Source organism: Plasmopara halstedii (genome assembly GCF_900000015.1).
Source record: "Plasmopara halstedii genome assembly, contig: Scaffold_7, whole genome shotgun sequence".
NCBI classification, from domain to species: domain Eukaryota; phylum Oomycota; class Peronosporomycetes; order Peronosporales; family Peronosporaceae; genus Plasmopara; species Plasmopara halstedii.
Window position 1 is genome coordinate 348,677 of NW_020186929.1, and position 14,353 is coordinate 363,029.

Below are 14,353 nucleotides of genomic sequence, written 5' to 3' on the forward strand. Positions count from 1 at the left end.
ACTAGACGAGAGAGATCTGACGTATGCGAACACTACCCTAGCAAAGAGGCTTTGCAAACTGACCCTAGTATTGAACGCGAGAACACGTTTACTTACTACTTACTATCACTGCAATAAAATTTAGGAAAAGTAAATAAAATTTTATCATAAATCACGTCTACTATTACTCCGATCATATCGTCAAAGGCGAATGATGTGCCAAGCTACTAATGTAACATTGATTTAACTTAGTTCTATGGCTTCTTCACCGGTCCTTAATATCGTTTATGCCATGTAATATGTGATAAACTATTTAACACTACTTGAAAGTGCTGCTTAGTAATAGGCAGCACATTTCAGAAGTGTGCCAAAATAGTTATCACTTATAGTACTAGATTTTCAAATTGCTCAAGAGATGTATACAGTTCTGTTATGATGCTTTTGAAATTATATTATCTTAATCAAAAAATTTTTTTTATAGAATATTGAAGCCAAGCTAATTAATCAACGGTGGTAATCTAGCCTGAAGATGCAGAAGATGGACACTGGCATCTTCGAAGTATTAAATTTGCGAATTTATTGCATATAGTGTGTTCTCAATGGCAATACAGCAAGAAATAATGTAAATACGTAGTTGTCCAAGCTACGCATTTGCTAAAGTTCGTTCCAGGTATTACAGTACGCCACTTGAGAATATTCAAGAGCACCGCAATTTGGCACTAAAACTTAGCCAAGTGCGTTTCGATAGACAGCAGCAGCAACGATGAGTCAGAAGGACCTCGAGACCGCGCACATAAAGTCATCTGGAACTAAAAGCAAGATACTAAAAGCCTCTGTAGAACCACAGCGCATCGAACAACAAGCTGAAGATCTGCGCGATCACATGACGGCCACGCGTCCAGAGCTTTTGCCGCTATTAAGATTTTTGCCAATATCAACGCGGATTTGGAACCTGCAGATGCCCTCCGAAGCCGTGGCACTAAGTGCACTGCTACAGGATCGATTGCTGTGTCTACCCGAGCTCAACCGTAACTCACCGTGCTACAGCGCACGTGACATGGTACTGCTGTATACAAAGATCAAGTACCTGGAAACTTTTTCCCAAGCTGAGTTGGCCGATTACACCAATGCCGCCGCCAATACCGCTTCGTTACTTGAGATAGCGGCCACGGTGCGAAAACGGCAGGAAGAAGTACGTCTTGTGAGTCAATTAGCTTGTGTAGAAAATAATAACGAACTTTTTTCGAGACTTGCCATGCTACTGCACATTTCGTGCCATGGTGACTCTTGGAATGAAATCGTCAAGTTTGCAGGCAACGCACTCCCGTTTGCAGAACAGACAGAGTCACTGCTAATGCATGGATCCGATGACAGATCCACATTGTGTCCGTTGACCAAGACTAACAAGTACAATGCGTCTACAATTCCCTTTGCCACAGACGTAGCGCGTGGAAGCTGCACTTGTTCAAGTGTAACGCTGGAAGCCTTTGAACTGTGCGAAAAGATGCGTCAGGAGCTTTTACTAAACTCATTTTCCATCAACCCGAACGCCAAAAGCTCCAATGCGCTCTTTGACACTAAGATGTGTGAAGTGCGATCGCGCGTGGCTGCTTGTCTTGATGTCTCGAACTTGGTACGCAATAATCAAATGAGAATTCTACTGTCGCCATCGGGAACAGATGCAGAACTGTTGGCGACAGTGGCAGGACTTGCAAGATTTTTTTCAGGACTGGGGGAAGAAGAAAATTTACCTGGAGGCGTAGGACCAGAGCAGTGCAGAGTGACAAGTATTATCACAGCAGGTGGCGAGATTGGCCGCGGCTCAATCGATGCGTCTAATGGTAAACATTTCAGCCATTTGACGCCAAGTGGAAAAAGTGGTGCGATTGGGCAAGCATTAAACAATTTCCCAATCAATCTTGTAAATGTCGTGAGCATGCCGGCTCGAAACGACGGAGGTGACATCAACAGCATCGATACCGACGTCCGGGAATTAATACAGGAGCGACTCGATTGTGGTGGAGGCGTAGTTTTACTGCATGTTGTCGTCGGAACAAAGACGGGGTTCTCTTGTCCTTCAATGCCCTTAGTAGACGCTCTTGCCACTCAATATCCCAATCGACTGCTAGTAGTTGTGGATGCCTGTCAGATGCGCGTTCATCGATTGTTGTACCCTGAATGGCTTGCAAAGGGTTACATAGTGCTGGCTACAGGCTCGAAGTTCTTTGGTGGCTCTCCTTTTTGCGGTGCTGTGCTCATGCCTATGCGTTGCGTTCGAGAAATGGAAGCAGTCGCATCTGGACGCCATTCGGAAGTGGCGATCCCGGATGGTTTGAAGAGTTATTTTTCAAGGCATGAAGTGCCCGAGGATATGCACAATTTCCGTGAAAGGCTAGGAAGAAAAATGAATGTCGGACTACTTCTTCGATGGGAGACTGCGCTGTTCAACATGGAACCTTTTTGTCGTATCCCCCCTGAAGACGTCGTAGCTATTTGTGAGTTGTACATGAATACTTGTAGAACGAAGGTACAATCGTCTTGGAAAAGCATGGTTGAGCTGCTCGCCGTACCAGCATCAACTGAAGTCAGCCGTGGAGATATATTGGCACCAATAGATTCTATTCTATCATTTAAAGTACGCGATAAAGATGGCACATTCCTCAACATGGCGGCTCTCAAGACACTACACACGCTGCTCTCCAGGGATTTGTCAGACGTCTTGCCGAATGATGTCATGGCAAAAAAGCGTTGTTTGCTAGGTCAGCCAGTATTGCTTGGCAAAAATGGGGCTGTCATTCGAATTGCGATGGGAGCGGACATGGTGAACCAAGTTTATGCTCGCGGTAAGGGCGAAGGCAGTTTTCATGGTGCCATAGCCTCTCTGTCTCAAGATGACGAAGCTATTATGAGCAAAATTGCGCTTATTCTGCGCCACTGGGAGGTGTTAAATCACACCTACTTTAATAAGCGCGTTGAGACGGCTTTATTGGAGCCGTTGAAGCCACTAAGCAATTTAAACTTCAGCGTCAAAGATTCTGCGGTCGCACGAGTGGTGCAGTATCTGGTTAAAAATCGTATACTGGCGCACGGAATGACTTCGGAAGACGAGACTAAGCTTGCTGTCATTTACGACTTGGAAGCCGTCGATATGGCATTTCAGACACTTCTATGCTCTTTTCCAGTGCATTTTGAACACCGCTTTGCAATGAAATCGTGTCCCCTATCATTTTTTATTAAAATGGCGATCAAAAACAATATTGGGCTCGAGTGTGCATCAATTGTCGAAGTGAAACACGCATTGCGATTAGGTTGTCCACCTCATCGTATTGTATTTGACAGTCCGTGCAAAACCCGTCGCGATCTGTTATTTGCCTTAAACGCCGGTGTGGAAGTCAATGCTGACAATTTTGATGAGCTCGAAATCATACGCGAACATGCTGATGCAATCTTCCAGTCCAGCTTTCCTGAATGCACTCCACGCAATGCAGGACATTTGCCTCGAATTGGGCTGCGCGTCAATCCGCTGCTTGGAGCAGGAAACAACGCCTGCCTCAGTGTTTCGACAGTACACTCCAAGTTTGGTGTGCCACTCACAAAGAAAAACCGCGCTAAGATTATCGCCTTTTACTGTGCAAACCCGTGGATGACAGGCTTGCACGCTCACGTTGGATCCCAAGGGTGCTCACTCGAGATGCTATCGCAGAGTGCCGTTATGCTAAATGAGCTGGCGAATGAGATTGACGCAGCTGCTGGGACTAGTAAAGTAGAAGCATTAAATATCGGTGGCGGCTTGCCGGCCAACTTTGATAACGAGAACGTGACTCCAACGTTCGCCGACTATGTGGCAATTCTTCGTCGTAAGGCACCGCAATTGTTTAAGCACACCAGTCGCACAATTCTAACCGAGTTTGGAAGCAGCGTCAGCTCGAAGACAGGGTGGGTCGTCAGCGAAGTTGAATATGTCAAAGAACATTCTTACGTGGACAACAACGACCTCATCCAAACTGCTATCATTCATGCGGGATCGGATCTCTTTCTACGTGCATGCTACCGACCCGAGATCTTTGCCCATCGGATGTCTGTTTTTGAGTACGTACCGCCAAGCTTTTGGCTAGTTCGATTGATTCTCTAATACTTGTGATAGCTCTAGTGGCGTAGCCTCTACGGCCCCAATATCTCTTCAGAATGTTGCAGGACCCTTGTGTTTTGGTGGTGATATCGCTGGTCGGCGGATGAAATTGCCTACCATTTCGCGCGGCGATTTCGTCGTGATCCACGATACTGGAGCTAACACAATGTCGATGTTTAGCCGCCACTGCAGCCGTCCTGCGCCAGCTGTCTTCGGCTACCGCGAAAGCGGTAAAGAGATTTCTCTGCAGCTACTTAAGCCAGCAGAAACTGCTGAGGAAGTTCTAAGCTTCTGGGAATAGATTTGAAGCACAAGCATTCTCTTAACCTCGATCTTAGAGAAGTGTACACTATTCTAAACGCTTCAATAGATTTTCTGACCTTAGATATTTTTATTCATCTTCAGACTGCGCAATGGGTCAGACGATTGAGAATTCTGATCTGTGATGTAGGAGTGCATTTTGATCATGAGTGGAGGAGGATGGGGAGACAGTACCAAAATTGTATTAGCAAAGGTATTAACGTGATAGAATTGCTTCCACCTAATGCGACTAAATATATCAACAAACACCTCTACATGCCGTTGCCGCCATCTTTGGCCTAGGATTTCTGGGAGCGCAATTTCGCCACGAGCGTTTGAATTTTGCCATCTTTCAGTCGGACTAATTGCTCAAGTTTTTGCACCTTCATCTTAAGTATTTGAACAGTCTCTCGAAGTTCTACAGTAACTCTGTCCCTCTCCAGCAGCTCTTGTTGAAGAAAATCGATCTTCAAAGTTTCATTGCTTGGCATGATAACTTTTGCACTTAAATCGATGGAAGCCACAGGCGCTACTGGTATCTCTGTAAATCTATTTGTCTCCTCAGCCTGCATCGGCAACTCGGACGTAGACGCAAGCAAATCGCCACGCAAGTCGCCGAGCTTATCTACCGGAGATTGCCTTGCACGCGTGCATCCACCCACTGGACTACTATTAATTATCGTGCCAGCAATTGCTGTGTTTCCCGAGATGACACTGCTTGTATCATCTGCATTATCATTGTTTTCACGTGTTGCTTGAGGCAATGGCAAAGACGATGGCTGCTTTTTGTCGTGATTGGCAATCTGCAGTAAATACGGTTAAATAATTCTTATAGACACTCTTCATTTGCGTACTTTAATCTGAAGTTTTACGAGTAAGTGTTCAATTGCGCCGGATCGGCACTGCACAAGGTCATCAATATCTAACTTTGACAGAGAGATGTGAAGTCTTCTAAACACTTTTCCTATCGATACAATAAAAAAAATTATGCAATATAATGTCATTTTGTTCCCCTCAAATACGCACCATTAAGAGTGTTCCAGTTGTATTGTTTTTGCTTGACTGAGTTAGCAGCGCTGTAGTTGTGCATCTGCACGAGCTTTGGAAAGTAATAAGCAACCACTTCCGCTGCTAATATCCCATCGCTAAAATCACGAGCAATGCTCTTTTTAGGCCGTGACAGTGGAATTTCATCAATCCAAGCATACACACGCTGCAACGTCTCGTCATCCAAAGGTAGATCCATCATGATTATGTAAGAATTTACACCTGCTTATGCACTTGCTATTGAGATTTCAAGAAGCAGAAAAACATTTAACCACTACGTGCTCCAAACACGAAACGACGCCAAAACCGTTAATATTTTTTGAGTCTCAAAAAATATTGTACTTTGATTCTATTTACTAACCCCAAGTCGACGCAGAGCTGCTTCACTCATAAGTTGACGTTTGTGCCCGTTGACACAGTCCGTCGAGCAGTATTTAAACTCTAATCGGGTAAAAGGAGACTTACCAGCATAATTGCCACAGAGATCACAGGCCAAGCCTGCTGCAATTTTACGTTCTAGCTCCTCCTGTTGCTCGATTTGTAATCGTTTGCGCTCTGCAGCTTCTTTTTTCTGCTGCTTTTTGCGCTCTTTTGCTCGCTTACGCTTTTCAGCCTCTTTTTCTTTCTTACGCTGTTCCATATCACTAGTAAGAACCTCAGGGATCCGCGCCATTACGTAATCCCACGCATTCGGATGCTCACCCATGTATTGGCGAAATGCATTTCGTGTGTCTTTCGAGTTGCACAAGAAGTATGGTGGTCGACCATGGAGGTCCAACAAAGCAGGATTAGCCCCTTGATTTAGCAGATATTCAACCATTGACACTGTGCCCTTTGCAGCAGCGTGATGAAGGGCCGTCATGGACTTAGCATCCACCGAGTTGATTTCGATATCCTTTTCCTCCATCCTGGATATCAGCTCCTTGAAGCCCAGAAAGTCACCATCATTCACTAACTGAATAATCTGTGGTACTTCCTTCTCATCTTTTACAACATCAACATTCGTCTTCACATCAAGTGTGGATAGAGACTCGCTTATCTGCTTCAGTTTCTTCTTTTTCGACACTTTTTTGGTTGTGGGTAGTATAGGTTCTATCGGAAGCGGCACGATCCGTACACTGCTAAGGTCCGAGCGCACTCGGCACACCTCCTCGAACGTCGGTCGAAAAGTAGCAAACGGAATTCGCTTTAACCTTTTGTCACCTGTAGCAGGAGTTAGTCAAAAGCAATGAACAGCACGGACTACATAAGCTTATCCACTTACCTAACTGCAGCACCGGATTCTTTGCTGGAAAAAAAGTCGCACGCTCTGCCTTTCCACAAGAGATAAATATCAACTCTACATTTGTAAGCAAATCCTTCCACTCCATGAGCAACGTAGCCACGTCTTGCTTCAGCGCAACTTCATTGTACCGACGCAGCGTCGCACCAGCTGACTTGGCCTTTTTATTTGCATCGCTAGCTGACTGCGCACCACCCTGCTTTCGTCTTGTCGTGTATCTTTGGAACGTCTTGTGACACAAGGCTTTGTCTTTGTCAAACACAGCTCCAGCAAAGCGTCCACTACGCAGTAAGAAAACCGCCCACCGGAACTTGGACGCGCACACTCTGTTCAGTGAAGTGTGTGGGTTAAAATTTTCGTCCTCCGCCCCAGGTAAAATATTCTTAAAGACCTTAAACACGCTCGTGCCGTCCGAAAACTCGACGACAGGCTCCATCGTCATCGCCTCCCTCTCATCCTCCTCCTTATCTGAACATGATGAAGTTGAAGACGCAGATTCATAGCCCTCAGTTTCCTTTGCGATACTCTGCATTTGCAAATATTGCAGTGCTTCTTGCTCGGAAAAACTCGAAAGCCCCTTTGCTCTTCTCTTCAAGTTGAGGCAGTGAGCCGAAGACTTGAAGTGAATATACTGCTCGTCCAGAGACGCGAAGGCAGAAACTTCGCATGCATTGCAACGTAAGCCAACGTTCACGCGGTCTTCTAGCGTCGCCGCCGGCAGCCGCGATACGGTGGCCGCGATATCAGACGCTTCATTTAGCGTTCGTGAGTGATCGAAATACCGCAATCTTCCTGCCACAGCTCGAACAGTCCATTGAGATATCTGGGAGGGAGTAAGGTCGCTTAGCGCAACGCGCCCATAGGCCTGCGCTGGAGTCTTTGTTATCATGAAAATGCTAAAAATAAATTCGAAAAGGAAGACGTAGGTTAGAAGAATTCCTAGGAAAAAACATGAGTATGAGTAATGACAGGTAGACGATTTTGCACTGTACTGCATACTCAATGTCATCTTTTGAGCAGCGTAAGCGTCCTGCGGCGTGCGGCACAGGCTTCAGCGCACGACTTTGGTGCAACACAGACCCATGTGGAATCGTATGTGCCATCGTTTCGTGGTTCCTGGTGCTATATGCTGAGTGCACTGTCGTGGTAGGATGTCAATTTTTTCTTGTCTAAAACTTTGTATCAATTTATTGTTCTTTCCGCCAAAGGGTGTAGTAGTTTACCCTTGGATGGGTATTTCACCATTGGGGTTGCTGCATATCACTATCTTCACGATTCTCTGCTTTTTAGCGCTTGTATCACATGGAAAAGGTGGCAACAGCATATTTTAATTGGACCAAGAAAAAGAAACACTTATGTTTTATTGTTCGATGTACAATGCAGCCATGCTGACGGATCCGGGTGCTGTTCCGGAAATGGCACTGCCATTGGCATTGGCCCATGCTTCCAAGGATGATATAGCAAGGTGAGGTGACGTGATCAAGAATGCGTGGTGCTTAGCTCAACTTGTTGCCGTTGCAGACTAGAAGAGCAAAGATACCGGACATGTCGTCGATGCCGCCAATTTAAGCCAGGAAGAGCACATCACTGCTCGATCTGCGATCGCTGCGTCATTAAAATGGATCACCACTGTCCCTGGGTGAATAATTGCGTGGGGCTGGGCAACCACAAATTCTTCCTGCTGTTTATCTTCTACGTGTTTTTGTTGTCGGCGTATGCACTGACACTTGTTGTCTTTCGCTATGCAAAGTGCATTAATGAGTTGTAAGTGATCATACTGTTATTCAATGATAAAACACTATTGCATTGCTGTGATCTGATACTGTATTTTAAGCTGCCCGACCTACGGCGCAATTCGAGTTGTCTGCCTGATAATGGAAGCTGTGCTCTTTGGACTCTTCACTATGTGTATGATGTGTGATCAGTACAGCGTTATTACAACGGGTACAACACAGATTGATCGTTTAAAAGGCGAGAGCGCAGATAACCTCGGCCTACGAGAAGTATTTGGCGGTTCGGATTGTAAATTTTCGTTGCATTGGCTCCTTCCAGTGAATATTTGGTTTCCAACGTAGGGGTGATTCTAACAACTAACTGGTCGATTTCTTATATGCTGACCATTTCGTGTACTGGGTAGTTCTGTCAAGAATCAGGTGTTAGGCTACGTTCTTGAACACGAGATGAATTTTTCTGAGGAGGAGACTTCAGAAATGGACACTTTTCTTGACGATGGCAGCCTGTCTGACACTGCCGTAACTATGACTACGGAAACATTGGAGGGAGGATGGTCGGTGGAAAAGCGCGTTCCGACTTGTGAACCAGCTACGGTTGTGTAAAATTCGAACTCGTATTTAGTCAATTATTCTTGCAAAAAGAAAGTAAGGAAAAGCGAAGCGAACGCTTATGATCGATTCATTTTGCTTGAAGAATCAATCACACTTTATTGCAAACACAGTATGATTCACAAAGCACACCCAACATCTAGATAATATAAGCGGATAAGATGGGAGGTATAACTACAGTGATCTACTGCGAAGCACGCCAAAAGTAGGTTTCCCCCACCTTACTAAAAATACTTAAGCGAGGACTCCAGCCTCCTTCAGCGCACGATGTGCGTTGCATGCGTGCTTCTTGAGGCGAGGATCATCAATTTTTTGCCACTCCTGAACCAGCTTTAATAAGCGAACCGATTTTTCAGACTTGGCAAGTTCTTCGTAGTAAAGCGAACACAGTGTCTCTACAACATGAAGACTTTCTCGCTGCACCTCTGGCGTAACGTTAGGGCCACCGGTAGCAAGGTCAACAATGTACTGCCAACCATCAGAGCGAATGAATTCTTGGCGGCACTGTGGATGGTCACATAGCCGTGCAAGCGCGGCGGTTACTAAACGAGAAACGTTAGAATTTTTTGACTGGCCGAGTGTCACGAGCTGTGGTACGAGACCAGTCATACCAGACCGAGATTCCTCAATGGCAGACATAGAAATAGTGCCAAGCACACCTTGCATCTGCGCATCTGCATACTTGCTCTCAAGCAACCCCTTTAAAGCAGAGACTCCATTTTGAATACTGTCAGGTGAAAGTGGTAGCGTTGTAAGTGGCTTGGGGGCGGCGCGTTTGACCCCATTTGAAGTGGTGATTTTGTCGCTAAGAAGTTGGCTGCGTCGAAATAGGCTCTTCAGTTCGTGATATAAGAACATAAGAGCCGTAATATCGCCTTCGCGACGTTGAACTTCAATGACGTACTCTTGCTTGGCCGTTTTGAAAATCACAATGTTGAGACTGACACGGTGCGCGGCGTTCCGGCGATATTCAACCTTCCACTTGCACTTCTCAGCATCGAACACGAAATCAGTATCCAGCTCACATAGCTTGATGCCCACGACACCGCACACACGTTGCGTTGATTCTAGCTTCACGTGAAAGTGTGTATGCATTTCAAGCCGAAAAGGTGCCGGTGGAAGATCGCGCGGAATCACGTCTGTATACTTTGTACGGTCCACACGCACCCCGAACGAAGGTAAGATAGCAATTCCGTCAGGTCCCTTCGATGGGGACTTCTTTGAAGCCGTGTTAAACGACATAGGACCTGGAAATGCTGCACCCCTTTGATGGAGGGGGGAGCGTGATTCCATCAAAGACGCAACAGCAATGGATCGATACTGCGGGCGGTCAACCTGGTCATTAGGTGTGAGTGAGTGAAACAAGGGCTTAGTCTCGAGCTTCTGGTCTTTCTTATCTTGGCCTGGACTGCTCATGACAACAAGGCTCGTGATGTCTGGGCGGAAAGTTAGTGAATGAGCCTAGTTTCCGGAGAAGAAGCCGCCTCCCAAACTGGCTCGGCTATGGGTCGCACACGAGACGCAGGAACTTTCTTTGACCTAGCCTTTAACAAAGAATGTTCTGATGACTGGATTTTTATAAAAGGACTATAAGAATGACGATGCTCTGGTCTATTACAAATACGACACAATTCAGCGACTCATGTATAAATAGCCGCTATGCTTCTCTTTGAAAGCATCATCTACTCACTCAGAAGGGATCGGCGCGCATGCATGACGTTGAAGGCGGCATCCTCGCGAACAGACAGCCAGTTTGTCGATTTGTGAGTAAGTGGGCGACACAGACCATCCTGGGTATCACCATCCGGTTTTGGCGCTTCCAGCTGACTTGATTCTGCATCTTGTCGATGATTGTTTGTGGCATCGGACAGACCAAGAGAAATTGAAAACGCTTAACATAATATTTAGATGCTGGGTAATGAATTATATTAATTTCCAGTAGAAAATCACTTGAGCTATTTAGACCATTTATATCAGCCCAAATAGATCAGGACACCGATTCGATGATATTGTGAGCCACCAATGGTCCTGCATGTCAAACAAAATGGAAAGACGCGTCTTGCTATTGGGAAAGATTCGCAAACGTAGGTTTGCAAACAAACCGTTAAAAAACGAAGTCATGAATGTCATTTTTATTCTCTTCAAAATATTGCGTTCATTTTTCGACATGAATGAAAGACAACCTTACAAATTGAGAAAAGATGTTTCCTGCATATTGCGAGATTGATTACCACAGAAACTGTACAAAGTTGGTCTGACTTAAATACTTCTTGCTCCAACGAGTTTGTTTTGATAAAGTGTTTATCGGTTTAGCCCTTGGCTTGCTTGGAGTGTAGCTGATTGGATTTCTGGAATACACCGCGAATATGCTTCAAATCCGGGACAGTTTATGTGCTGTCCATTCTGCAACTCGGGCTTCTTGAAGCGCTTACCGCCACTAGTTCCAAACACCTGCTACAGTGGCAGCATCGAGGTCTTTTGAAAGTTGGTGCGTGTGCCTAAGCGATTGGCGCAGGCCGAATGCCTTTGACCACAGTAACATCGTCTCTCGACAACTAAATATAAATAATTCGCGATTGTATTGATTTTGTCGCGAGCTTGCAAAGAACGCGCCCTGGCCAGTCGTGGCGAAAAAAAAGCTTCGGTTAGTGGTTTTCTTCTACAATTTAATTGCGCCAGGCTACTTTGTCAGCTGCCTCGGAAGCGGCGAGTTGCAATCTAGTGGCCAAGTCGCCGATTTGTGTATCAGATACCTTATCCAATGTTCCGTAAAGGCATGGCACATCGGCCTCTCTGACGGTGTCTAGGGATCTAGGCCAAAAGATAGTTGATCAGTTTGGCATAAATGGAGCGCTCATCAGCAAACAAAGGTATCAGCGTGATAAAATGTGTCACTTTGTCTCTCTTTTATCTTGAGCCGTCAAGCAGTAGAGGCTGTTGCGGTGTCAAGCCTCATTTTTGCTGTGCACAAAGTAGCGCCTTTCTCTCAGGTCATCAACAAGATGGCACGGGGAAAGAAAAGAACAAGCACTGGAAAATTGCGGGAATTTTCCAAACATGCTGTTTCCAAAATAATATTTGTCTCTTGACCAAAATGATGACCAAGCAAGTTACCATTGTGCCATACTGATCCATCGTTTGCCATCTGTTCTGCAGCAAAGTAGTAATAGGTTGTACTTAGCCAGTTTGGGGTCAGATTCGCCAAAGCAAATTTTTAAATGAGATTTTATTGAAGGTTTCGTCAGCAAATAAATCAGTTCATACTCGACTTCAAAATTCTTACAGTGCGTAGTAAGCTGACAATCATTTTTGTAGTATCAAAGGAAATACATACACTCTTTTTTCCTTTTGTCAATGCAAAAAAAAAATTTTAAAGCCAATCAATTTTAACATTGTTTGTTTCAGCTTATTAATTTGGTTAGTATTATTTTCAATTATAATGAGACATACCATTTACTTTATGATTGCATCTCGTGAACAATGAACCCTGACTATTTTTAACTCTTGTATGAGTATTATTATTCAAACATACCAAAGCATCAGCACAAATGAAGGCGATGGAACTCAAAAAAAGGAGAAATTCGTGATAGACGCGGTCTATTAGCCACACTTCAAGCAACAAGGTAAATTTTATTATCGAGTAATATTAATCTATATATAATTTTGAGCTAAATATATGTCGCTGTGGAAATGGCAGAGTCAACTAAGTACTTAGAAACTTAGACCTCTACACGTTTCTTACCACGGGCCCGTTGAGTCAAAGACACACCAGTAAACTGTACTCGGCGACCCCAGTGCACTGTTAGCAATTCCACGGCGGAGGTGGGGTGCAATAAGAGCTGTTCCATAACCTGCCCCACACGCTTGGAAATACATGTCCTGAAATAGTCGGGAGGTGGGGCCCCAAGGGTCAAATGTGAAAGTCGCTTAATTGGACGCATATTTATGCGATCGCGCTGTCTGGAGCGCTTCAACCAGGAATTGATGGGAGCACACATTATACCGACCGTAAGGTCGCTGACGGTAAGCGTCTAGACCTATGAGAAGCAGTCTACGAGTGTAGCTGAGATTGTCATGGACTCGAATATACTTCGATGAAGCGACAGTGTGTCGCGCTTGTGCTCCCTGATTTAGAGGTCACGCGGAAATGACACCAATTTGCAACAGCTTGAAAAAGAGGCGTCCCAACGTAGCACGATCGAAGCGATTGATGTCGCAGGTGCTCGCAGCGTTTAGCCAGACGTATCGTGTAACGGGGTTACACGTACACTGGTATGAAGGGGTGGGTAACACAAGAAGGTGTAATCACACAATGGTGTGGCTACACCTTAACAAGAAGTGCTGGACTGCCAGTAGATATGCATATCAAGTAGGAAAATCTTTGAATCTAAAGGCGGCTTTACCGCAAAAAATACAGTTTGTGGTTTGAAGCTGAAGATCTATTTGCCTTGAGTTAAGGTTGAAGTTACACTTAGAGTAAGCGGATTGCGATCCGCCACAGTTGTACTGGTTTTAAGAATAGAAGGAAGGTCACCGACCTTAACTTAGCTTCCTCTAAGCGAAAGATCTATGAAAGCCTCGCTGCCTTGGTAGCGCTTGTAGTCTTACGGATCCTCTGTGAGATAAAGCAGTTCTCCTGTTTGCACCAGGGTATGCAGGACTGGCTTAAACGGCTGATGTCTCTGCTTGGTTCTGTGGGCGTGGAACACCTCGCTTCGCAAGTACCTAAAGCGATCAGTGCGGCCTACAGGCGTTTTTGAGCTATGAAAATGCTCTACTAGAGATCTACAGCAGAAGCTGTCGGCGTCGACTGCATCCATGACGCCACCTCCGACAACAAACGACCCCCTCTCGACCCAAGCCGCTCATGGTGAGCGTTAAGACCTTCGAGGGCAAGGATAGAGAGAATATCCTGCTCTGGATGAGTGAGGCCGATATGGCTATGGCGTCCGCCATGCTCAAGGCCGAGCAACAGCGCGTGCCGCTGGCTATCTCTAAGCTTGGTGATCGAGCGCGAGAATGAATGTGCGGCACTTCGGTCGAAGCGGCGTTTCCCTCCTGGACGGGGCTGAAGCTGAAGCTTTTACGAGTGCTCTTGCCGACTAGCCGGGGATGTCGCGTCTGCTCGTGTTTCCTTGCCGCTCGACAGTGCACAGAAAGAATTGTTGAACTTTGTCCAAGCGTTACGTCTTCTCATTGCCGGTATGGCAGCCTATACTCTCCCGACAGTGAACGTCTATATGGAGAGCGTCCGCATTGACGTGGCTAGAATGG

General features: G+C 45.6%; 5 protein-coding genes across 5 annotated transcripts; 2 read left to right on the forward strand and 3 right to left on the reverse strand.

Annotated features, from left to right (window-relative positions):
• Positions 1-742: 742 nt before the first annotated feature.
• Positions 743-4,409, forward strand: PHALS_13921 (diaminopimelate decarboxylase; the record flags this gene model as incomplete). Its single annotated transcript, XM_024716223.1, has 2 exons — positions 743-4,068; positions 4,124-4,409. 2 exons carry the CDS (start codon positions 743-745, stop codon positions 4,407-4,409), a joined length of 3,612 nt encoding a protein of 1,203 aa, XP_024571538.1.
• A 298-nt stretch (positions 4,410-4,707) lies between these two features.
• PHALS_13922 (Protein of unknown function DUF1042) lies at positions 4,708-5,657 on the reverse strand (the record flags this gene model as incomplete). The annotated part of the gene is made up of 4 exons (XM_024716334.1): positions 4,708-5,211; positions 5,263-5,372; positions 5,435-5,553; positions 5,617-5,657. The coding sequence occupies 4 exons, from the start codon at positions 5,655-5,657 to the stop codon at positions 4,708-4,710; spliced, it is 774 nt and encodes a 257-aa protein (XP_024571539.1).
• A 147-nt stretch (positions 5,658-5,804) lies between these two features.
• Positions 5,805-7,626, reverse strand: PHALS_13923 (Ankyrin repeat protein; the record flags this gene model as incomplete). The annotated part of the gene is made up of 2 exons (XM_024716445.1): positions 5,805-6,658; positions 6,720-7,626. 2 exons carry the CDS (start codon positions 7,624-7,626, stop codon positions 5,805-5,807), a joined length of 1,761 nt encoding a protein of 586 aa, XP_024571540.1.
• Positions 7,627-7,739: 113 nt separating this feature from the next.
• PHALS_13924 (zinc dhhc domain containing 3) lies at positions 7,740-9,073 on the forward strand (the record flags this gene model as incomplete). The annotated part of the gene is made up of 6 exons (XM_024716556.1): positions 7,740-7,883; positions 7,946-8,048; positions 8,121-8,202; positions 8,259-8,501; positions 8,572-8,808; positions 8,875-9,073. The coding sequence occupies 6 exons, from the start codon at positions 7,740-7,742 to the stop codon at positions 9,071-9,073; spliced, it is 1,008 nt and encodes a 335-aa protein (XP_024571541.1).
• Positions 9,074-9,313: 240 nt separating this feature from the next.
• PHALS_13925 (Armadillo-type fold) lies at positions 9,314-10,495 on the reverse strand (the record flags this gene model as incomplete). Its single annotated transcript, XM_024716667.1, has 1 exon — positions 9,314-10,495. The coding sequence occupies one exon, from the start codon at positions 10,493-10,495 to the stop codon at positions 9,314-9,316; it is 1,182 nt and encodes a 393-aa protein (XP_024571542.1).
• Between the last annotated feature and the right edge of the window lie 3,858 nt (positions 10,496-14,353).